The sequence below is a fragment of the Centruroides sculpturatus genome, unplaced genomic scaffold (genome assembly GCF_000671375.1).
Source record: "Centruroides sculpturatus isolate CEXI.00-Female unplaced genomic scaffold, Cexi_2.0 scaffold46, whole genome shotgun sequence".
NCBI classification, from domain to species: Eukaryota; Metazoa; Arthropoda; class Arachnida; order Scorpiones; family Buthidae; genus Centruroides; species Centruroides sculpturatus.
The window spans coordinates 606,181-631,585 of NW_019384418.1; the positions used below are offsets into that span (position 1 = coordinate 606,181).

At 30.2% G+C, this 25,405-nt stretch overlaps 1 protein-coding gene across 6 annotated transcripts in view; it reads left to right on the plus strand.

The window, feature by feature from the left end:
* Positions 1–3,244: 3,244 nt before the first annotated feature.
* The window catches only part of LOC111619296 (coiled-coil domain-containing protein 102A-like), a 47,583-nt gene continuing 25,422 nt past the window's right edge, over positions 3,245–25,405 (plus strand). For 5 of the 6 annotated variants that reach the window (XM_023360987.1, XM_023360989.1, XM_023360992.1 and 2 more), the window contains exons 1-3: positions 3,245–3,378; positions 22,185–23,047; positions 24,167–24,275. In XM_023360987.1, the coding sequence (XP_023216755.1) occupies positions 22,197–23,047; positions 24,167–24,275 (960 nt within the window). In that variant the 5' untranslated portion in view covers positions 3,245–3,378; positions 22,185–22,196. Of the gene's footprint in view, positions 3,379–17,956; positions 18,045–22,184; positions 23,048–24,166; positions 24,276–25,405 lie in introns of all 6 variants that reach the window. The other variant, XM_023360988.1, reaches the window with a different exon arrangement.

Consider the following 25,405-nt stretch of genomic DNA (forward strand, 5'->3'; position numbering starts at 1 on the left):
ATCTTAATCGCGAATTTTATATCGGAAAGTATCCTACCGTCGATACCCAACTCGGGATATTCAGAATCCAAACGACGAAATAAATCCGTCGACGTCACAATGTCTAAATCCTCCATCTCTGCGAAAAAGTTGAACGCAACGCCAAAAAACACAAAACAAAATAACCAACACGTCGAAAATTCGAAACGACCGCACTAGCAGAACACGCGCAGGCGCTCGCGTCGTCACGTGACATGTCGTCTGCAAACCGCTCCGGTGTCGAGGCTGGCAGTCGGAAAACAGGAAGTGCCGCCATGACGGTCCACGTATCTGGGCATTAACCGAATTTTATGGTATTAAGGAATGAGTTTGTGCTTTGCCCGAGATTACATATCTCAGGAAAACCAAACCTATCTGTGTACGTAACGAACAAAAGGATTGCTTATTACACACTTGTGATGAGTAGAAGCAGGAAAGCTGTAATGGAAGTACGAAGGAAAAGGCAATGTCTACATTAAAACTTTTCCTTGCATTAATATTGCATAGAGCAATGGTTTTCAACAATCAAATGCAGATGTTAAAATTCCGGAATGAGATGAGAACGCTTGTTGCAGCTTATTTCGATCTCATTCGATATTGGTTCGTGACAATTGTCCAATTCGTTTACTTTCTCCACACTACTTTGTATGTTATCAAAAGACTTAGTTACTATAAGTAATAGATATGTATATATCCATGGTGCGGTTTTCTTTATATTCCTTTTAAAAAATCAATTTTTCAAAAATATTTCCTCAAAATTGATGAAACTTTATGGGTTAATTGTACAGAAATAACCAGCAAAATAAAAGCTTTGTCTCTGATTAAATGCGGTCCAGGCAAAAAAAACGGTGGTTATTTCTGTACAATTAACCCATAAAGTTTCATCAATTTTGAGGAAATATTTTTGAAAAATTGATTTTTTTTAAAAAGACTTAGTTACTTCTTCAAAGAAGTAAAATGACATTGTTTCGGAATTGTTAAATTGTCCATTTGTAATCACATTGCAATGTACAGTAATCTCGATTTCGCTTTCGTCGTCTCCATTATCACAATTAATGAAGTCGGAATATAGTTACTTTCAAGTATTGCATTGTTTTAAAGAATATCCAGAACATTTAAAACTTTAAGTTTGGTGACACGTTCTGTCTTCATCTGATCTTTGAAAAGCATTCTTTGCAGCTTTGAGTGTTAATGCAAGGAGAAATTTTTATGTAGAGATTGCCTTTGCATTTGCATAGCTTGCCTTTGCATTTGCATAGCTTTCCTGTGCGTCAAGATTTCCGGATTGCCACTGTTCTCGACCCGGAAGTTGAAGTTTAATTGGTAGTTTAGAAAATATAAGGTGGAAAATGAGTGAAGTAAACAATCTTTTCTTAGAAAAGAAACAAATCATGCGGTTCGTATGGAATGGATGCCTAACTTCGACGAATATGGATTCGGAACAGTTGCTGATGCTTCCACAAAACATAAGTTGAAGTCGGTCTTCGAATCGAATGCCTGCAGCATTTGGAAAGGATCGTGATTTTTCACGCGAACTTCTGTTATTAGTGGCAACAGAATGTTTGTCGTTGAAGGTGTACAGTACATGTGACGATCGACCGACGTTTCTGTCTTCGCCGACACGTCTAGATCGTCTATATACGTATGTTTTGGTGATGTACTGTACCAGTGCACGAGGGCGACGAAGAGAAACGACGGGAAAGACGAACGCCCAGCGAACAGCGAAGCTCTGTGTGTGTGTGTGTATATATATGTATATACTGTATATACATATGGTGCGCGTTACCGAAGGATACTTGTACGCGAAAACTGGATTATAAGCGATTGTTCGAACAACATCGGGCGATCCCGTCTTCGTCGACCTCCTGGACATAGCCGAGGAGGAGGAAGGTGACCGACGGCCTTACCCCGTTCTCGCCTAAATAAGATCGGAAACGGGCTAGGCGTCGTCAGGTAGCGAAAGGAGAAGACTCTGCCGAAGGTGAGTGTAGAATCTGTTTTGTTGGCCTTTTCCATCGTCAGTTAGAGATAGCGAAATAGAAGCGTGCTCGGTTTAGATGGGAGCAGGATCTGTTTTCTTTCCGTCGTTAGTTAGATTGTGATAGAGATAACGAAATAGAAGCGCGCTCGGTATAGAGTGGCGGCGGAGAAAGCGTTGCCGAATTAGCGGTAATAATCGGGCTTTTCTTTGGTCTTTGCCGATGGAAGTGTGGTTAGAATACGGCTTGCTGCCTGTTAGACACGCAATAGGCTTAGCAGATAGAGAACAAGCAAGGTGCAACTCCCCATGGCGCTCCCCGGAAGTGGCGGTCGAAAGGTGGCGATCCTCGTGTTTAGGGAGGTTTTGGGAGTGTCTAGTAGGTTCTAAAAAACGGCAAAAAATGCCAATGTGTTTCAGCAGCTAGAAGCTTGTGCTCTCTAGGACGGAATATAGTGGTTAGGTATATATCTAGCCACTATAGGCTCAAATAAAGAGTCTATAACATGAGTGACCATATAACGAACGCTTTTCTATTGACAGTTTGTGATCACGTGACCTTAAATTGCCATTATTCTTCCAAACGCGTTAGCGAGATTGGAACGAAAGCTTCGTGGATAAAATTTATCGTATATACGTTCGTTATCTGTAAACAGTTATGTTAAATTATGGACTTATAATTATTTTACTGTATTACTTCGAATTTATTTTGTGGTAGCAAGGCTCACGAGGCCCTTGCGCCATTGGTTTTATTTTAATACTCTTTCCACCCTGTGGGCACTTAGGCCCTGTACACACTAGGCGTTTTTCAACGCGCGTTAGCTCGGCGTTCGACGAGCGTTTAGCGGAGCATGCGCACTGGCTCGGTTTGGAAATGGATGTGGAAGTGATTGCTTGTGTGTGGCTCCTCTATCGTCGCTATAAAAGACGACGGCGGAGGCAAAGAGAATTTTGGGTGCACCCAATATTACGAGATAGACTGACGCATGAAATGTTTGCGACGNATTTCTATAATGACATTAACAAAGAAATTAAATCGAAATAAATTTTCTTGTTTTAAATACATTATCTTAAAGATTTTAATTGGTCAAAACTTTATTTTATAAATTATTTTTTAATAAATTTTTAATTATTTTAATGCCTTGAATTTTAATTTTTAAGATAAAAAAAACGAAAAAAAAAAATACAATAATAAATATTTAAAATAATTGTAATTTCGATTTTAACCAATAGAGGGTTTTAGTCGTCCTCATTAATACCGGTTTTGTCGTTTGGTGTTATTGGATTACCGAGTCTTAAAAAAAATAAAAATTCTCTTTCAGCAAATAACTAAAGGAATATGATATGTGTAAAAGCGTAAAATAATCAGAAAAACATCTGTGGTAGGTTTTCTCACCTATTATAACTTATTTTAAATAAGAATAATAATAGCATGACATGAAACTATATGTGACTTAATTGATTTAGCATTTTTGGAATATTTTTCATGTTTAGAGTAATTTTTCTCATAAAATTCTTTATAATTATTGATTTTTTAAAAATAATTGTAAGTTTCTGATCAGTATTTGTTGCTGTTAAAATATTCTTTCAATCTATATTTATCTGCTCATGTGTTTTAATTATCAATTTTGAAGGGATGATTCATTAATATTTATATTAGCAGGTGTTTATTGCCATAATCTGCCAATTGATAAGTTGCTAATAGGTTGAATGTAAAATGAACTGATTTCAATGAACTTCCTATAAAAGGTTTTATTGTTGACAGAGTTTTTTGGAAGAATGCCAATTTTGGATGAAGAATAAGTGTAATTGAGGAAAAATCAATATAAATAGAATTCTTTGGAATTTGAAAATAAGTGCCTAATGTAGTTTTATCTTAAGATTATAACACTTGGGTGAATAACTAAAAATAACATATGTTTTTTGGGTGGTTGATTAAGTATTACTCATAAAAATGCCACTTAAATTCAATAGTAAATAATTTTTAAAATTTTCTGGTTTTTTTTTTTAAAGCATTGTAAAGCAATTTAAAAACTTGTTGTTTTAGCGTAATGATGGCTAATAAATAAATAAATAACTAACTAATAAAAAAGTAAACTGTTTTTGTTAAACTAGATCAGGCATGGCCAACATACGGCCCGTGTAATGGATTTATATGGCCTGTGATTAATCTTTCAATATTAGCTACTCAAGTCAGAATGGATTGGTGAAAAGTTCTAGTGCATAAAAGAAAAAAAAAAAAAGGTCAAAGAACTCACTGTGTGTTTAGAGTTAACCCTCCATTACAAATCTCTTAAGTACAGTGTAGAATGTTGATAAAGTATGATAATGTGAAAAATGTATCTGTAATCTTTATGTACAATTTAGTCTCTATGGGGTGACACCACAATGAGATCTCACACCATCTCAAAATCTTTCTAGGGCAGCCTCTGGTTTGGCCCATGAAAAAAGTTCTCTTTCCAATTTGGCCCGGGGGCAAAAACTGTTGGCCACCCCTGAACTAGCTGTACCAATTGAAAATTATATGTGAATATTTTGTCTTTTTAATTAAAATCAGTTAATAATTCCTAAAATGAACTTAATGTAATGATGAGCTAAAGAGTAGTTTCCAAGTTGGTGCTACCATCCTGTGGACAGAGGTAAATCTAGGAGTAAAAGCACGTGGGCAGTGGGTGGTGATAGATGCAATGTCCTGAATGGTGACCATAGGCAAGGGTTGGGATCGCTGAAACTCTTTCCTTTCCTCTGTTAAAACGGGTAAGATAAAACATTGTTTAGTGGTTTTCAGATGTGGAGAATAATATATGATAATTCTCCATATATTATTGTGAGGTTTGTAGAATAGTTTTTCTAAGGCTACGTCCTACGTGGCAGCATCCAACGACCTCAAGCTCGAATTTGTACGCACATCCAACTTGCGAGCGACTTCTGTCCAGAGTGGATGCGTGTTGTTTACAAAATGGCAGTGAGACAACTTTGTTGAATGCTTGCTATGGAAAATATAACAAGCATTAAAACGGTAAATTTGACAGGTAATTGTTATAACTAACTAGATACACAACGAATATAAAGAATCTTTATAGAATAATAAAGTTAAAAAAAGTTTTATTTTTAAAACATTATATTTATAAAATCAAAAATTATTAAATTATGTAAAAGATTATTAATTAAAGTACATACAACATATATACACAATTTATTTGTCATTCTGTTTTCATTCATCTACAAAATCAGCCATTTTCTTTATTGGAAGCACGAGCAGTAGAAGCGACGATCAAACTGGCTTGGTAGTAGCTGCTTCCTGCACGTGTGTGTAGAAGCATCATCTGGTGGTCGCTAAACTCAGTTACTCCAGACGCGCATATTTGCTTGAACTAGTTTGTCTGCTCTGCTTGGAAGTGCATTTGCTGGATGCTGCCATGTAGGATGTAGCCTAAGAATATTTCCAAGCCTCACTCAAGGGAAAATGGGTTAGGGGAAATTTGGTATACGTCTATGGAACTAAGAAAGTGATGGTTTGAAAAAGTTTGGGAATCGCTGAGCTATAGTGTCTCTAATTTTGGATGTCTCTTAAAAGATTATTTCTTCTTAGATGATTAAAATGTGTGATATTGTTGAGTAAGAATTAGAATGTGATTATTTCCATTTATAACATTATTTTATTAGATTTATTTGGGAGTTGATGTATTTTTGAAGAATTTGTGTGTGTTCATTGCTAGTGATAAGCAGAAATACTTATACTAGAAGTTTCTTTTGATTTTGATATTGCTTTGTTGATATGAAGTTTTTAGAATATCAGAATTTAAAGCATCTAGTTACTCTAAAGAAGTCATTCTTAAACTTTTACATTGTCTGCACTTTCTTGAATTTTTAAAATATATACTTGAAATTCTGAAAAAAAATTTAAGCTTGTTTTTTGTGATTTGAGCTGTTGAGGAATACAAAGGCATGGTTTCCTGTTTTCCATAAATCATAGACTTTCAAGGTTTTATTGGAATGGAATTTTATTTCATCTACTATTTACATTACATGTTTTGGCCATGTGTATGGCCCTTTTCAGATGTTTATTATAACTCTGTAAACCATATTACATTAAAATTGTGAAGTTTTTTTTATTTAAGGAGCTAGTTTTCCATTTTCTCATGTGTATTTTAGCATAACTTTAGGTAGAGCTTCAATGATTAAGAAAATTTATCTATGCATATTTATCAGTATGAAAAAATTTAGGTCTAGGAAACAGACTTAAAAAAAAAAAAAAAAAAAACATAATTCTAGATTAAATTTGATATTGTTTTTTACATCTTATTTAAAAAAAAAAGACTTCTTAATGAAAGTGAAAAAGTTTAACCAAAGAAAAAAATTTTGTTTTAGGTGATTTATTATAATCAAATTTAAAGCAATAATTCATTTTTTCAACATTTAAACAAATATGATAACACAAAATGACTACTGAATTTATAAAAATAGCTGAACTAATCAATGCATCTTTAACAGTGGGTGAAGTTTAAATAATGCTGACATTTCACCCAATTAATGGACATCTTCAGGCATAGACAGTTGAAAGTGGAAAGTGATGCCTGAAGATGGCCTTGTTAACTGGGTCAAAGTGCTTAGCATTATTTAAACTTTACCCACTGTTAAATATGTATTAATTAATTCAGATGAGTAGCTACAGTTTCTGGTTCATCCTTATTCTATAAAAAAATTATATAAAACTAATACGGGATATTAAGACTCTAGTTAGGTAAGTAATGACAATTTTTTTAACAAATGTTAATTAAAAGTTTATAATGAAACTAGCAGATGAGCTTGGCATTGTTTGATGAAAAAAATAACATCAAAGATTAAGATTAGTAGATTATTTCATACTTCTAACTTTTCACGAGATGTTTAAAAAAATATACAATTAATTTATAATGCAAAGTCTTGCACCTTCAAAAGTGCATGTATCCAGATTAAGAATCACTGCTCTAGAATATTTTATTCTAGATGATAAAAATTTAAAATATTCTACATAAAATCTAGATTATTCTAGAATGTTCAGAAATGATAGGTGGATTTATTGAACTCATTTTATTTATATTTAAAAGAATTCTGTTAATATATATATAATAATATCAGTATATGAAGGATTTTGAAATATATTGTTTTGTAAAGATAAAAAAGTAAGCTGAAAAATGTTTTAAAATGTTTTAGTTCAGGATAAATCATCATGCTGAGGATTTTTGTAATATAGAAAGTTTCATTTCTCTTAAGTATAGGAAACTTGTGGCTCTGATTCTGATGAAATATAAGTAAACTGATTCATAATGAAAAATTAATCTATTTATTCATAAAAATCTTATTTTTTATGCATTAATGTTTGAGATGATATAAATTTGTTGAAGTTAAATGAAATAATTATCTTAAATATGTTGTTTCAAAAAAATTAGGGCTTTTATTAATATAATCAAAATGTTTCTGCAATATTTGTTTCTAAAAAATCATATATGGATTTTCTGTTATTTCTATGTATATTTTTAATGCAAAGTTACATGAACTTTGGTAATCTCAGTTAATGAAATGACAGATAATCATTTTGAAGTCATGCCTAATGTTATTGTTGGTCATTGTCTGGTCAACCTAATTACTCATTATATATAATGATGCCTGCCCTTTTCAGAACATTGCAATCTAATCATAGTGACATTGTTTTAGATAAAAGTATTGTTTCATACTCTTATGACAATTTACAATAAATTTTTGCTTTACCGATTCTCTCCTGAGTGCACAAAGATAATTTTAACTTACGGCATTCTTAGGGGAAATTTGATCTTAATTGGTTTTATCTTCTAAGTCTATTTTCATGTATATTTAGAGTCAGTGACTTCACTATCCTTAACATTTAGTAAGTGTATTTTTGCATAAATGGGTTCATAATTTCAGTCATTGTAGTTATGAAAGACTTTTGATTGAACTATATTTGATAATTTGAATTCTTCATTTGGCAAAATCTGAGTTTTAATCATTATTTTTTTAGCTTGTAGTTAATTTATGTTAAATGAAATAAAACAAAAACATTAATGAATTAAAAATTAAAAAAATCAATGAATCAAATTAAAATGAGCAAAATGCTATTATACTTGCCTATAAAACGTTTTAGATATAAGTTATTTAGGAATTAGTTTACTATAGTGCTTTTTACATCTTATTTAAAAAAAAAAGACTTCTTAATGAAAGTGAAAAAGTTTAACCAAAGAAAAAAATTTTGTTTTAGATGATTTATTATAATCAAGTTTAAAGCAATAATTCATTTTTTCAACATTTAAACAAATATGATAACACAAAATGACTACTGAATTTATAAAAATCCAGCAATCCAGCTATCCAGCAATAATAAGTTATGACCAGATCACCGATTCCACGTGCAAAATCGTGAATTGAACAGACGGTATTAAGATTTATTTTCCGAATGATAAATGATCTGCATTTCCTTCTTAAATTCTCTAACTCGTATCTTAAACTCAGATGATACAGATTGAAAGCGTGTGTAAAAGAAAACAATCCAGGATCGTCCGTCTTTACATACGTAACAAATTGTCTGATGGTCTCGATTGGATAAGGTATAAACAGTACTTTCGAATTTTCAAAATATATAATATGACGTTCCAATTGCCTGTTCAGGACTTTACTTAACTGAGCTTCTGATATAATAATTTGTTCGTTTTCTTTGTTTTGGATTCGTATTTCACTCGAAATAAAAATTACCATATAAAAATAATGTAGATTGCTAGGTAGTATTATAATTATAAATAGTCATACTTTTGAATTTATTAATAATTAATTAACATTGAATTATAACATTCTAACAAATATTTTTAATAATAATAATCTGTTTATTTAAAGTAAATTAATATCTCTAAAATATGATTGTTTTACACAGTTTATAATGTAGCTTATATAAGTTATCAATATTTTGTCAATGAGAAATAATTATGCATTGGTTATCCATTCATTTCTGAGAATTTTTATTTTTATTAATTGTAATTAAACATAGGAATAAAATTCTAGTTTTATTTAAATATAAAAAGTAGTCTTTTTTCAAAATTTATTCAAGAATTAAAACTATTTAATGTTTAGAAATTTAGATGTGCAATTTATCTTTAAAACATGCGATAATTTTCAAATGTATCAGATACCTAAGTAGTATATATAATGTTACTTCTATAATGTTTACTAGCTGTAATTGTGTGGGAGATGATTTTTTATTATAAAAAATGCTAGATTTTGAATTCTTTGCTTGTTTTGAGTGTTTTTTTTCTATTTTATTTTAGTTTTTGACATTTACAACTTTCTTACTCTAAAAATATGACAGCATTTCTCACTGGCATCATGTGGGGGCAACATTTTTAACCAAAAATCATCAAATTTTAAACTTTTTACCCCAAAATCACATAAAACTTCAAAATATACATCTCTCATAACATTTTTTATCCTAAACAACAAACGTACCGGGGAGCCTATTACCGGTGTGCTTCTCGAAAAAACAGAGTGTTACAAACGCTCAAAACAAGCAAAGAATTCAAAAATTTAGCTTTTTCTTAAATAAAAAATCATCTCTCGCATGATTATGGCTAGAAGTAACATTATATATACTACTTACCTAGACAGCAATAGCTTCATAACAAGTTCTAATGAAGTTTTATTTATGGCCATAAAATTCTGAAAGCAGTTAATTATTTTTAATGTTGATTGTAGCTGATAATTTATTGCAACATTGTAAAAGTACTTTTCAAATTGTTTTCAAAATCACTATGTACTGTCAAGTCAACTGACAAGGTCTGATGCAAATATATTTNTAAAAAGTAGTCTTTTTCAAAATTTATTCAAGAATTAAAACTATTTAATGTTTAGAAATTTAGATGTGCAATTTATCTTTAAAACATGTGATAATTTTCAAATGTAGCAGATACCTAAGTAGTATATATAATGTTACTTCTATAATGTTTACTAGCTGTAAGTGTGTGGGAGATGATTTTTTATTATAAAAAATGCTAGATTTTGAATTCTTTGCTTGTTTTGAGTGTTTTTTTTCTATTTTATTTTAGTTTTTGACATTTACAACTTTCTTACTCTAAAAATATGACAGCATTTCTCACTGGCATCATGTGGTGGCAACATTTTTAACCAAAAATCATCAAATTTTAAACTTTTTACCCCAAAATCACATAAAACTTCAAAATATACATCTCTCATAACATTTTTTATCCTAAACAACAAACGTACCGGGGAGCCTATTACCGGTGTGCTTCTCGAAAAAACAGAGTGTTACAAACGCTCAAAACAAGCAAAGAATTCAAAAATTTAGCTTTTTCTTAAATAAAAAATCATCTCTCGCATGATTATGGCTAGAAGTAACATTATATATACTACTTACCTAGACAGCAATAGCTTCATAACAAGTTCTAATGAAGTTTTATTTATGGCCATAAAATTCTGAAAGCAGTTAATTATTTTTAATGTTGATTGTAGCTGATAATTTATTGCAACATTGTAAAAGTACTTTTCAAATTGTTTTCAAAATCACTATGTACTGTCAAGTCAACTGACAAGGTCTGATGCAAATATATTTAATTAAAAAATTTACTTGAGAATGTAATAAGTTTATTACAAAATTTTAGAGCTATATTTAGTATTAATTTCATATTAATTAGAATCAAATAGTAATTAATGTTATGTCATAAAAAAATGATTATTATTGAGTTATAAATGAATTACAGTAATATATTTGCCAAGTGTCAATATAAATGTTAAAATATTTAATATATGAAACATTTAAAATAATGGGAAGTTAATAAGGATTTTTAAGATATTCAATGTTCATTTATTATCAAATAAAATTTATTTAACAAACATAAATATTAGAAATATGCTGAAATGTTTTACATCGTATATCAGAATCAAACATTTTACACTAAATATATGCAAAAGAAATAAGACTAAAAATATAAGAAAGAAAATTGTTTTGATTAGATTTTATTAATTTATATTTAGATTATTTATTTTAGTATTAAAAATGAATATTAAATCAAATGCCAAATGTATGTTCTTGTTTAGTAAATCTAGTTAATACTCTGATCTGAATTATAACATATGATTTTAATATCAGAACTCTTAACCAATTTTTGATGTGGATAGTGATAAAAAATATTAAATTAAAATTTGTAATACAGCAGAGCCTTGAAAACTCGGCCTAATGTGGACCAAAGGGTGGCCGAGTTTGTGAAAATGCCAGGTTATCGGGAATGGGGTTAAAAAAGGATAAGTATGCGTGTTTCCTCAGAAAATATTGTACTGTACTTGTATGTATTGTTTGCTTGAGAATACAACAGAGAATAAACTGCCCAAATACCCTTAAACAAAGGAAAAGTACGTCCTTTATGAAGGCATAGAGCCTTTACTACATGAAAATGAAAATTAATGAATGCACTGTGTACAGTAATTTATCTGATAAGACAGACCTCAGAAAAATACTTTGAGGCATAAAGCTGTCTATAATGAAAATTAATTAACTAAGGATTTTTTTGCCCTGCCAGGGTGTGGCTGAGTTATCTGGAGTGCCGGGTTATCGAGTGCTGAGTTTTCGAGGCTCTACTGTATTATAATAATCAAATAAATTTTAAATATGTTTAACTGTCATATTGTTGTAATTGATTCTAAATTGTTTTTAAAGTAAAAAAATCTTAATGCAAAGATTTGATTTTATTCTTATTAAAATGTCATCCTTACTTATTTTTTATAGCTGACATTTGGTTTTATACTGATTGTTATAAAAATGTGAGATCCTGAGCATGATTAATTAATTAATTAAATTGCTATGCAGTTAAATTTGTGAAATGGAAAACCCCACTCTCTTTTCCACCACCTGGTCTTCCCGGTGGCATCTGACCGATAGATTAAAAGACGATCAAATAACCATACAAATTGACAATTTTTATGATGTTTTGGATAACTGTTGATATTAAAGCTAAACATATGGTTATTAATAGGTAGAAACATCAAAATCGGTTAAATTATGAGGTAAGAAGAGTCTCAATACCTCAATGGTGACATCTAAGAACTTTAAATTGGTTGCCTTATATGGTAAAAAGAGTCAGAACACCTGGCAAGAAAGTATCAACAATCTGGCCTGCTCCAGCCAATGAAATGACAAATCCTGACCTTAGACCACTGTAAATCAAAATCATTTGACTGACTCCCATGCTCAGGGAGAATAAAAATGGCTCGAATTCAATCATCGGGGCAGACTCCAGTATAGAAGAAGCTCTACCTGCCAGCTCCATGACGCTCTATGGACCACCAATACTCAACTATATCCACGATCATCTTGCTGATGTCGTATGAATAGAATCCAGAAACATCGAGTTATCTTCACGAGATATCATACTTAGAATTGTACTTCCACTTGTAAACTCTCACTCTTAGAAGTAGATATTAACGTGGAAACAGTATCCCTAGAACCGCATGATTGATCATATAAGTATTTAGCTGTATATATCAGTATCACCAGGCTGATACTGATTAAAGGGTTGAGTTTTTACTCTTTAACTCCCCAGCTTCTCTCAAAAATATTGTTGAATTTCCATGTTGATATTATGCAGGAGAGATTTTAAATACATATTTATATGTTACAATTTTATTTAAACTGCTAGATGCTGTTAATCAACAGAGATGTATTAATTAAGGAACATTTTGTCAATTGCAATCAAAACCTGGTATCTCAAATAATTAATCAAAACTACATTATTACGTTAATGTGTTGTAAAGTCAATTTCTATATACTGTATTGTCAAAACCTCAAGTGGTTTTCAGCTCACTGTCTCTGACATTGTCAGAAACTTGGAATCTACTATTCAAAATTTTGCTCCCTTGAAACCATGTCTTTTTAGTTCTCTCATAAAATGTTAGGAAATGCAGATATGAGGTTTTTATCACTAACCAATGATTTTCAGCTTTGTACTGAGCTATATTCAGTTTGTACACAAAATTGGACTGAAAAAGTTTTAAAACAATTTAAAATCAATTTGGGAATGTTGATAATTTCTGAAAGTAATCAAAGAACTGTAATAAATGAATAATTTAAGACCCTGTACACACTAGGCGTTTTTCAACGCGCGTTAAACGCGCGCTTTTAAACGCGCGTTTTAAAGAACCAAGAGTTCTATGTAGCCGTACACACTGAAACGCCAAGCGCGCGTTTAACGCGCGTTTTAAAGAACCAAGAGTTCTATGTAGCCGTACACACTGAAACGCCAAGCGCGCGTTTAACGCGCGTTTTAAAGAACCAAGAGTTCTATGTAGCCGTACACACTGAAACGCCAAGCGCGCGTTTAACGCGCGTTTTAAAGAACCAAGAGTTCTATGTAGCCGTACACACTCAAACGCCAAGCGCGCGTTTAACGCGCGTTGAAAAACGCCTAGTGTGTACAGGGTCTAAAACAGACAAAAAAGTAAACAAAAGATAAATTCATGATGCACATGCCAAAATAAAAAAATTTAATAAGAAGTTTTTTAATTGTTTTAACATTTTTTTAAAATTTTAAATTGAAGATGACTTAATGTGGAACTGAAAATGTGTGTTCTCCTCAATAAATGTTGATAAGAATCAAAAAATGTAATGTATGTTTATCTTAATGATTGTGTCTAGTTTTATACACTTTCATGTTAAATCATTCTGTCAGATTTGTTAGTTTTATATCTGTAGATATACAGGGTGTCCATCATGAACCTGACCCATTTGTTTCGACTGTCATATCAAAGTGCAAGGCAGTAATCAGATGTCATGCATTCCATTAGGTGGAGAAACTGTGAAAGTTATATAGGTAATTTTGAAAACCCGCCAAAGTGACTTTAGGTGGCGTGGCAGTGGTCAAATGCAAAATGGCTTCTCCACAAGAACGGGCACAAGCTATATGGTGGTAAGCTGAAACGAATTCCATTATTTAACAGATTTAATTTTCCAGCAAGACGATGCCCCTCCACATTGGAGTCTGCATGTTTGACATTTCCTTGACACACAGTTTTCTGATTGTTGGATTGGGCGCGGAGGACCGATACCGTGGCCTCCTTGATTGCCAGATATTATGCCCTTAGAATTTTTCTTTTGGGGATTTGTCAAGGACAAGGTTTACACTGGTGTTAAAATTTGTGACCTTCAACATTTTTGTTTGTGCATTTACGATGCTGTTGCTGCTGTCACACCAGAAATGCTTGAAAGAACCTGGCAGGAAATGGAGTATAGACTCGATGTTCTACATGCAAGAAAAGAAGCTCATGTAGAGGTTCACTGATTTTTTTAATAAAACTTTTTGAGTTTTTCATCATAAAATGTGCATTACTTTACATCCTTCCTGAGTGGTAGATTTTTTACAACAGTTTCAAATGTGTCAGGTTCAAGGTGGACACCCTGTATATTATTATAAAGTGTTTTACAATTACAAGTAAATTAACATTTTACTCTTTAAGTAAAAATATTTTCTTATAAATAAAAAATGAATTATAAGAATCTAAAGGTTTAACTGTTTTATAGAGAAATTCATGATAATGGTGCTACACTTTGTATAATGCTGTGCAATTAGCACTAAATAGGTAATCTGTATGCAGATATGGGGTAGAATGTTTATATTGTGTTGGAAGTCTTTATTAATGAGTGAGATAAACAAATCTTGCCAATTTGATGAAACCTGTCAGATTATGTCTAGATTATAGTAATAAGTATTAAATCTTTATCATGAAAAAGGATATTTTTAAAAATTACTTTTACAGACACTTTCAATTTTTACTTTGAAATAGATAAATTCATTTATTATAAAGAAGACAAACAAAAATTTATTTGAAAAACACAAATATTTNTTTATCATGAAAAAGGATATTTTTAAAAATTACTTTTACAGACACTTTCAATTTTTACTTTGAAATAGATAAATTCATTTATTATAAAGAAGACAAACAAAAATTTATTTGAAAAACATAAATATTTTGTTTTATTTGGGTCTCTAATTAATAAAAAATGACAAAACACCATTTTAAAGTGCATTTTTAATTGACTAATATATTTATAAATAACAAATATTTTGTTTTATTTGGGTCTCTAATTAATAAAAAATGACAAAACACCATTTTAAAGTGCATTTTTAATTGACTAATATATTTATAAATAATATGTAGCCCAAAAAATTAGCCTAAGCGCCAAATGATATATTTTACGCCAAACTAAAAAAAGGGAACCCAACTTTGGTGCAAAGTAGCCAAATCATGCAACGCTGGAAGGAATACAGTGGAACCCCGGTTAACGAACGTCCTGGTTAACGACCAAATCGGTTAACGAACTTTTATTTTGCAAAAATTTTGTCTCGGATAACGAACAAAATTCGGATAACGAACTTAACGGCTTTTTGTGTCAAATTTGTAAGCTTGCCGACTTTTAGGGAAAATCAGTTAATCGTGTGTCGGTGATGGTCTAGGGTCCATTCGTACGTTGGTGGTGGCGGAGGAGACAAAGATGACAAGTATTTTACAGTGAAAATCGTTTATTAGAACGGGAAGATGCTTACATATTTGAGGTAGTTGGAAATGGCTTATCTACAGTATTTTCTCTCGGCACTGAGGAGTGGCGTATCGCTGGTCCTACGATAGTGCAAGCTGATCAGTCGTAGCCCCAGAGCGGACGAGATGAATTCGCTTGGTCACAGAAGCGATGGTAGGTGACAGAGCTGCAACAACTGGAGCGGTCCGCGCGACACAACACAAATTTTAGCAGGCACGACTTCAGGCTTAATCCAGATGAAGACGACACAGATTAATCGCCATAGAATTTTTAGGAAAACTGCGTTTTGACCTTGAGATTCGGGTTTTTATAGTATTTCTTTCTTGAATTTCATCTTACGATTTGTCCTGCGTCCCATTCCTCGCTTCCCGATTGTTTTCTTCTTTGTCTCCAGGAGAAAACTGAAACCAGATCAGGTCACGAGAAAGGTTTGTTCCGAGGCGTTTATTTGACACCTGTTCATCAACTCTGATCAGAGATTGTTAATAAGCCTATAAGCCTTTCGCTCATAATCTATTTCGCTATCTGTCATTTTAGAACTTTAACGATCGTATGTGATATTTTTATACCCGTCAAATCTTTCCTCTTTTCCGAAAATTTAACCTAGATTGACTGTTTATGAGCACGTTTTCCTATATTTTCATTAAAGAAAACCCATTTTACAAATAAAATTACAAAAATACTGACGGCTAGAACGGATTAATTGTATTTGCATTAATTTCTATGGGAAAAATTGCTTCGGTTTATGAACAATTCGGTTAACGAACGGACTCGTGGAACGGATTACTTTCGTTAACCGGGGTTCCACTGTACTAAATAAAACTGGAGTTGGGACTCAAAGGATTATAGACCCAAATTCAGGGAAAGGAGAGAAAAAACAAAAGATAAAGGAGTGAGATAAAGGTTGGAAAATTAAGGGTCCATATTTGCATAACAGAAAGCCTATTTAACCTTTCTCACTACTTTTTATCTTTTGGCCTTTCTCTCCTTTTCCCGAATTTGGGTCTATAATTCTTTGAGTCTCAACTTTAGCTTTATATAGTATTCCTTCCTCATTCACACATTTCTGAGTATTTGAAAACATTTCCTTTCCACTCAAAAATAAAAAATATATGAAGGTTTATGGCTTTGTGAAACTTCTATTTTTTAGTTTCTTTTGTTGAAATAAATAAAATAAAAAAATTTTTTGGTTTTGTTTATACGTTTATTGGGCCACATTGGAACTTGCCTTGGGCCGCATTCGGGCCGTGGGTTGGACATCCCTGTGCTAGATTTTTATAAGATAGATGTTAACTGCAGTCACTGTTACCAGAGAGAAAGAGATACTATATCATGCACATGGACAGTGCCAGATTTAACAATCAGAGGCCCATGGGAACAAATAAGGTTGGCCCCCCTTTAAGAGTAGGCGGCACTAGAATGGTCTTGTCCGCATCAAACTTGCATGAATGTGTATAAATAATTGCGCAATATTTCAAGTATTTCAAAGATTTCAAATGTAGGAAGTTGTAAATTTCATTTAAAAATAAGCTTATTGTAAACATACATATATTTTATTGTGTAAAATTATTTTAATTTAATTGAAAAATACCTATGTAAAATTTTTTTTTCTGCAAGTTAACTTTACGTCAGTTATATATGCAGTAGTTAAGTATATAGTTAAAAAAAAAAATTATGTTTAAACAGTTTTGTGGGGGCACTGGCCCCAAATGCTCTTATGTAAATCCAGAACTGCACATGGAGGAGGTTACAACCCAGAATGTCAAGTTTGAAGAGGAAACTTTGGCCTATACTGTATGATATTAGTGGATAATACTAACAGCCAAGCAATAGCAGCAAGTAAGGATGATTCACAAATAAGTATCTGGCAGGTCCTGTGCAAAGCATCTGCAGAGGAGACTCTGCACAGGACCTGCCAGACAAATCTTGCATTTTTTTCCCAAATTAAATCTATGTTCAATGTGTTTTTTAAGAGTATTTTGTGTATTTTAAGTGTGTTCTTAATGTATTTAATATGTTCTTACAATAAGCATTTAATTTTACAAAAATTAAAATTTTTTGATAGGTTAAAATAGAAGCAATTTATGGATTCAAAAACATTTACAAGTTTTACAATAAAATCAATTTACATTTTACAGGTTGCAATAATAATACCTAATGAGTGTTGATATTGTATTCACAAATTAAAGTATATAATAAATTTTTCACTTGTTTTGTGTTTACAGTCACTTCAATATGCACAAAAACAATCCTATCTGAATTGTGTTTTAATTGTTTTAATCAATTATTTTTATTTTAATATTGTTAAAATTTTTTATATTAAATATATATTTTTATATGTGCATGCTTGTATGTTTGTATATTTTTTTTTATAGGTAAAATTACTATGCATAGGAATTTCTTTGAATTTAGAAGAACCAAATTTAGTATGCCATCAAATTTTAATCTGAGAATGATCAAGGTGTAAGTTGGACAAACTTGAACAGTTAGAACCCTTGAAATTTATATAAACATTTCTTTTGACTGAGGAATTTGAATTTAGTGTTTTTATTTTATTTAATAAATTTTTTAAAATACATTTTTACTGAATTAGCAATTAACATCTGATTTGAATAGTTCAGTAAAATTTTAGTTTGTAGTTTGATTATCTCATTTGTAATTTACGTAAGCTGTTTTTTTTTTCAATCTCCGATGGTCCATAAAAAAAAAAGACAATGTAAATAACAAAATGAATTTATTTCCAAAAGTTAGCTACAAACCTGGTTACTTTTCGACATAATCACTGTGAAGATTGAGGCATTTGTCATACCTGTGAACAAGCTTTTCCATCCCCTCTTAATAGAATGTTACTGCCAATGACTTGAGGTGGGCCTTAACATTGTTTTGAAGATCGTCATTAGTTTTGAACCTCTGCCCTCCTGGCCACTTTTTCTGTTCATGAAAGAGGTGGAAGTCGTTTGGTGCTAAATTGGGGCTATATGCTGTGTTTAAAAGTGGTGAAGACTTTCACCTTTCAGACTTTCACCCAGCTTGGAATTTTTTAATGTGTGAAGATTTGAAGAATGACTGGAAGAAAGAATACTGATTGTGTGTAATTAAAGGCTACTTTGTAAAAAATTTAGTATACTTTGTTTCAGTCATTTCCTGATGTGATAAGCCCTCCAATTTATTATAGTCATATTTAATTGGGTTAATGAATTTAATCTCAATTTACGTTGTGGACTAGAAGCGTCATTTAATAATATAATACAGTAGAACCTCAAAAACTCGGCCTAATGTGGACCGAAGGGTGGTCGAGTTTGTGAAAATGCCGGGTTATCGGGAATGGGGTTAAAAAAAATAAGTAAGAGTGTTTCCTCAGAAAATACTGTATTGTACTTGTATGTATTGTTTACTTGAGAATATAACAGAGAATAAACTGCCCAAATACCCTTAAACAAAGGAAAAGTACGTCCTTTATGAAGGCATAGAGCCTTTACTACATGAAAATGAAAATTAATGAATACACTGTGTACAGTAATTTACCTGATAAGACAGACCTCAGAAAAATACTTTATGAGAGCTTTTATACTTTTATAAAGCTGTCTATAATGAAAATTAATTAACTAAGGATTTTTTTGTCCTGCCAGGGTGTGGCCGAGTTATCTGGAGTGCCGGGTTATTGAGAGCCGAGTTTTCGAGGTTCTACTGTAGTAACATTACCACGTATTGTACAATATTGTATATTATTGAATATAGGTAAATTGTAAGTTTCTGCATCAGAATCAAGATAAATATTTGCAGATGATCTGTAGAATACAAAGTGGAATTGATTTTTTTTATACTTTTGTTTTTGTGTAAACTTAAAAGAAAATAATTTTAAAATTCTTTTGTATGATATTTTGTCTTAAATTATCAAATCATTCTTTAAAAATTACTTTTAACAAAACAATAATTTTTAGATCATGTTTTACTGATGAAGTTTTCGAGGACATTCAAAATTTCAATTTTTTATGTCTGTAAGCATTTCTTATAATAAAAATAATTTGCTTTAGTTTTGATATTTCTATAGTTGAGTAAATATAACTATGGAATTAAACAATGTTTTATCATGTAACTTTTATTTAGATATCACTTTACTTTTTAAAATTAAACAGTTCTAATACATTTTAAAATTAATCTAAACAACATATTTATTATTTTTCTTTAATAATAATAAGTTAATAAGAATCTAGGAATGTTAGTTTTATAACTTTCTGCTTAGTACCAAATATAACAGCTCTTAGATTACAAAATTCTGAAATTGTTTTACTATTTTATATATCTTAATCTGCACAAAAACTTTTTCAAATGATTGAGTCACAATTATTAAAGTTTTAAATATAATTTTAAGAATATAAAAAATTCTCAAAATATTCTTGAGAATTTTTGAAAATTTTAATTAACTTTTAAAATGAATAATTTTAAAAACTCACACTGATCGAATATTATAAAATATTATTTTATTGATTGTTTCTGAAGAATTATTTTAACAATATTTTTGTTATTAGTCATCTAAAGATACTGTAATTACAGTACATTGAAAATGTCTATAAACAAATAAGCTTGGTTATTAGATACTTGTCTGAATATAGGATTGGATAATTTCATATTTTTGTTTTTGAAAGAATGGTAGTTTTATAAAATATTTTTGGTTGTATTTTTTACATAATTTACTATATTTTATAAAAGTATAATTTACCTGCATTTTTTATATAACTGAAATTTCTTACAGCTAAAATTTCTAGTATAAAGCAGTCTTGTTTTATGCAGAATTGATATTTATGGATTCACGTCTTTGTAAATGGTTAGGTTAACCATTGAATGTAAAAGGATAATTCTGACTATTAATACTTAAACTGACTACAGTGCTACCTCAGGATATGAAATTAATCTGTTCTGAAACTGAGATCGTATTATGAAAATGTCATAAGGTGAATCATTTTTCCCCATATGATTACATGTAAAACCAAATAATTCGTTCCAACATGAAAAACACACTCAAATTAAAGCTAAGTAGTACATTAAGAAAAAAATAACTATAGTAAGGAAAACACTGAAAAATGTGTTTTGTAGTTGTAAATGTATAAATAACCATAATAGAATAATAATCTATAAAAAAAATATAGTTTTATTTGCACTTTATCTTTGAAGATAAACGACGGTGGAGGTGTAAACTAGTGGCGGAAGAGAGGGAGAAGGGAAATAATACTAAAACTTAACTTACATAATGTAATGTAACAATAACTTAAAAATAACTTAACACTAATTTTTTAATTTTTTTATATTTTTTTATTTTTTATTCACTGCTTTTTGCTTTCTTTCCTTCACTTCCACCAGCACTTTCACTGGATAGAGGTCGCTTGGTAAAATATCTATCCAAAGTCTTTGCCTACGTTTTAAAATGTTTCTAAAATGACTTAGGCAAATGTCATTACTCTGCAGCAATACGACCAGTGTGAACCTTTTTGGGATGTTTCTTTTCTATAAAATCAGTCACTTTCTGATAATACCTTAAGATTTCCTTTATCGAGCGAGATCCTTCCACGACAAAGCAAACACGTAGACAGACCAATGAACAGAAGTGAATAAAAAATGGTGCTGCAAACTAATGTAACATCGTATGGTGAGTTTTTGTTCATATTGTGGAGTAAAAATATGTTCGAATTTCATGTCGTATCCTGAAAATTTTGTATGCTGGGGCATTTGTATCCTGAGGTACCACCGTATTTTTGTTATGAAGTTCAGTATATGTAGTAAAAATAAAAACATTTTAAACATGTAAATATACACATTAATAGAAACCCAATATCTTAAGCAAATACACCTACAACTGCTGTAAATGATCGGGCTAAATTTTGGATATATGATTATAGATCCAAAATTTAGCCTGATTATTTATTTTAAACATGTAACCACTTACAATTAACAAAAAACATAAGTGTTTTGGCAATTATCTGGGACTACTTGTAGTGTATCATAAATTTATTGAATTCTGTTTTATGCAGGACCTGCTGATATACAACCTCCACTATAAAACAAGATTTTACTACATAAATGAAGTGTGCAATGGCTTAATGTAAATACCAAAAACGGAAACTCTTCAGGAGAGGTAAAAAAAACACTTTTTAGTGAATGAATTTATTTTAATTTTACAATAAATTTGTAAAAAACTCACTAGTTACAAATTCTTTGGAATATCAAAATGATGTAAATATAAGCTGCAATATTTAAGCACCAAAAGTCATGTAGTATGCACTCTGGTGTTTTAAATGTTATGGCTTCACATAAATTCAACTTCAAAATACAGCCACTTACAGTGCCATTATTGCCACAATATTTTTTGCAGCAGAAAACATTGCATTTAGAATTCAATTCTTTAATAAAATATATTTAGAGAAAAATGGCATTTACAACATTATGGCATTGCACACTTCAAATATTGAAAATATGTAAAATGTCATTAGTATTTATGAATTTTAAACTAACTAAGGTATAGTATTAAGGTCAGTAACTTAATATTTTCATAATAATAATAATGGAAAAAAAGGTCATATTAACTAGATATTTATTTGTAATTTTTAGGGAATAAAAAGAATGTCCCATTCTGGATCTACAGCTAGTTCTGTAAAACGTCATATTAGTGGAACTTCTAATCAATGGTCAGAAACACCTGAGATGCCAAGTGATATTTCTCAACATTCGTTATCATCCCATCATCATCATAATTATGATCCTGAATGGGAGGCCAAGGAAGAACTGAGATTGAGAGAATTAGAAGAAGCACGTGCTAGAGCTGCTCAGATGGAAAAAACAATGAGATGGTGGTCAGATTGCACTGCTAATTGGAGGGAGAAATGGAGCAAAGTAAGAACTGAGAGGAATAAAGTTAGAGAAGAGGCTAGAGTTCTTAGAGGTAAATTAGAAGCAGTTATGAAAGAATGCAATACACTGAAACGTGAGAAACAAGATTTGGAAACAGAAGTGGACCGACTTCGAAAAGAAATGAAAATTTTAGGTGCCAAATTAGGTCAGAATGAAAAAAAGAATGATGTTCCTTATGTAACGGGACAAATTGGGGAAAGAGTTGCTGCAGAGAGAGATATAAGTCCAGCTGAAAAGTTATCAATAAATAATGAAGGATCAATATCAATCAGACCTACAAATTTAGATAATTTATCTAATAAAAGTGGGCAAAATGCAACAGATGTTGGCCAACATACAAATGAAGATTTAGAATTTTTAGATAAATTATTGCAACAGAAAAACAATAGTGAGATTAATTCTGTGACGAGTAGTAATATTTCTTCCATAAATGATAAAAAGAGCAAATCTCAAAGGGGAATAGATGAAGTTACAAGTCCTATACAAGAATTGACTGAACAGAAAATTGCAATGTTACAATTACGATTGGATGAGGCATCAAAAACTATTTCAATTGAAAGGCAGTATGTTAATTTCTTTACTTTAGTATATAAAAAATATGTAGTCATAAACATTTAAAAATTTTAAGGAATAGTAGATTTATTTTAGAATTTTGCAATTGTTTTATTATTATTTTTGTTAAATGATTTATTCAGGCCTCTAGTTTTCATAATATGCTTTATTACAAGTTAGATAAAGATAAAACTAGTAAATTACATTATTTATGTTACACAACATAAACTTCAATCCTACAGAATGCAGTTCTTGACAGGAAGCAGGTTGAGATCACATTACATCACATGAGATCACATATACAATTTAGTTTACCTGTAATTGTGCACTGACATCATATGAAATTTTTAAGTCTCAACAATTTTAATATTTAACTTTTTTTGTATTTTGCTCAATTTAGATTGCAGATATTAAAAATTAAGTTAGTGTCTATATGAAAAGAAGAAAAATTAGTAAAACCATTTTTGTTTATAATTAAATATAAAATATTCTTTAACTTTTATTAGCACATTCTCATAAAATTGATCATTCTGAATTTTTATTCAATAAAAAAAAATACAAAAATTATTTATATTTAATAACAACAACAGCTGGCATGTATTAACCAAGATACAGTTTACATATGATAGTAATTATGATATCAAAAATAGAAATTTATTTGTTGAACAATCTGATGTTTTCCTGTTCTAATTTTTTGAAATCATTTCCTGTTATTTCTTGTGTTCTCTATCAGATATCTTTAGCATATATTTATTAAAATCTCTGATTAGTAAAATAAAGCTATTTGATTAATAATTTAAAAAATTTAGCAATAAAAGTAACAATGTGTGTTTTTTAAATACTATGTACAATTAAATAACATTTTATAACAATATTTATATTTATGATAAATTTTCATTTAAATGTTTTTTAATTTCTTTATTTAAAAACATTAAATTTTTTTAGTAAATATTTTTAATTTTAAAATGCACAGATAAATAAGCAAGCCACTTGCATTCCATATGTTTGTATTTGACTATGAATGATTAATAGTTTTTTGGCATATATTTTTAAATTATCTTATAATGGCATTGGTTTAATTTTTTTATAGAATATTAAATAGAAAAATTATTTCTTTCATAAATATGTAGAGAGAAGAGCAAATTAATGAAAACTATGGAAAAATTACAAACAGAATTGAGTCAATTGAGGGATAAATATGAGAATTTGAAGAAATCAAGACAGGATACTTTAAAAGAAGTAAGTATAAATAAAAAAATATTTTTTGAAACTATATTTCACAAAATAAAAATTAAGACATGCAGAATATTTTCAGGATCGAAAATTTTTCCTGAAAAATACACAAAATTCCTTTAAAATTATTGCACACTAGTATATAAAATAAAGCAACGATTTACAAATAATTTTATAATTATTAGTACATAGTTTGGAAAATTCAAATTAAATTATACAAATAATTAAATAGGCCTAATGTATAATTTACCATCTAATACTAAACATAAATTAATGTAAAAACTTTTTAATTAAAAGAATGCTTTAATTTAAGCCCATGTTATTATCATAGAATAATATATATAATTGAGTTCTTTCAAAGAACAATATCCCAAGTCTGAATACTCATATTTAACAGAGATGGATTTTTTAAAAATAATGTTATTTAGTTACTCAATATCAACTTGTTATCCACAGTACAGTGGCTAGATATATACAGTGTAGCAATGACTTAAACCATTTCTGATTGGCTGCATCATACTCCTTCCAGTTTCATATTGTTACCTGCTTGTGTGTGTTGAAAGTCATTCACTAACTTGTTTTGTGCATTAATTAATATTAATAAAGTCATTCAAAGTAGTTATTGAAATTGCTATTTTATTTATCTTAGTAAATGTATACTTTATTTATAAATTAAGAATATTCTAAATGGGATTACAGTAGAGCATTGATTATCTGACCCCCTATCAACTGTTACATCGGTTAACCGATCGCGTTCTAGTCGGCAAATTCAAATGTCTGCTAGTGATGTGGTGCTACAATATTTGGCTAGTTTAATATTATTTTTGTTAAATTTTTGCGTGTTTTAGCTAGCAACACTAGCTTGACCATGAAAGGGAGGCCAGTACAGTATTTAAACGAGGCTTAATTTTCTAATTATGAGTGGTTGTTTGTTTTGTGAGCAATAAAATAATTTTAAAATAATTTTTAATGCTACAATAGCAACGATTATTATTTTAAAAAAATTTTGTTAGGCTTAACATCGATGAAAATTCAACGCGAAGTTGGTTAATAGCGATATACTAATATACTAATTACATGGGATATACTAATATACTATACTAATAATGTATTTTTTCATATTTTTCGGTTATCCG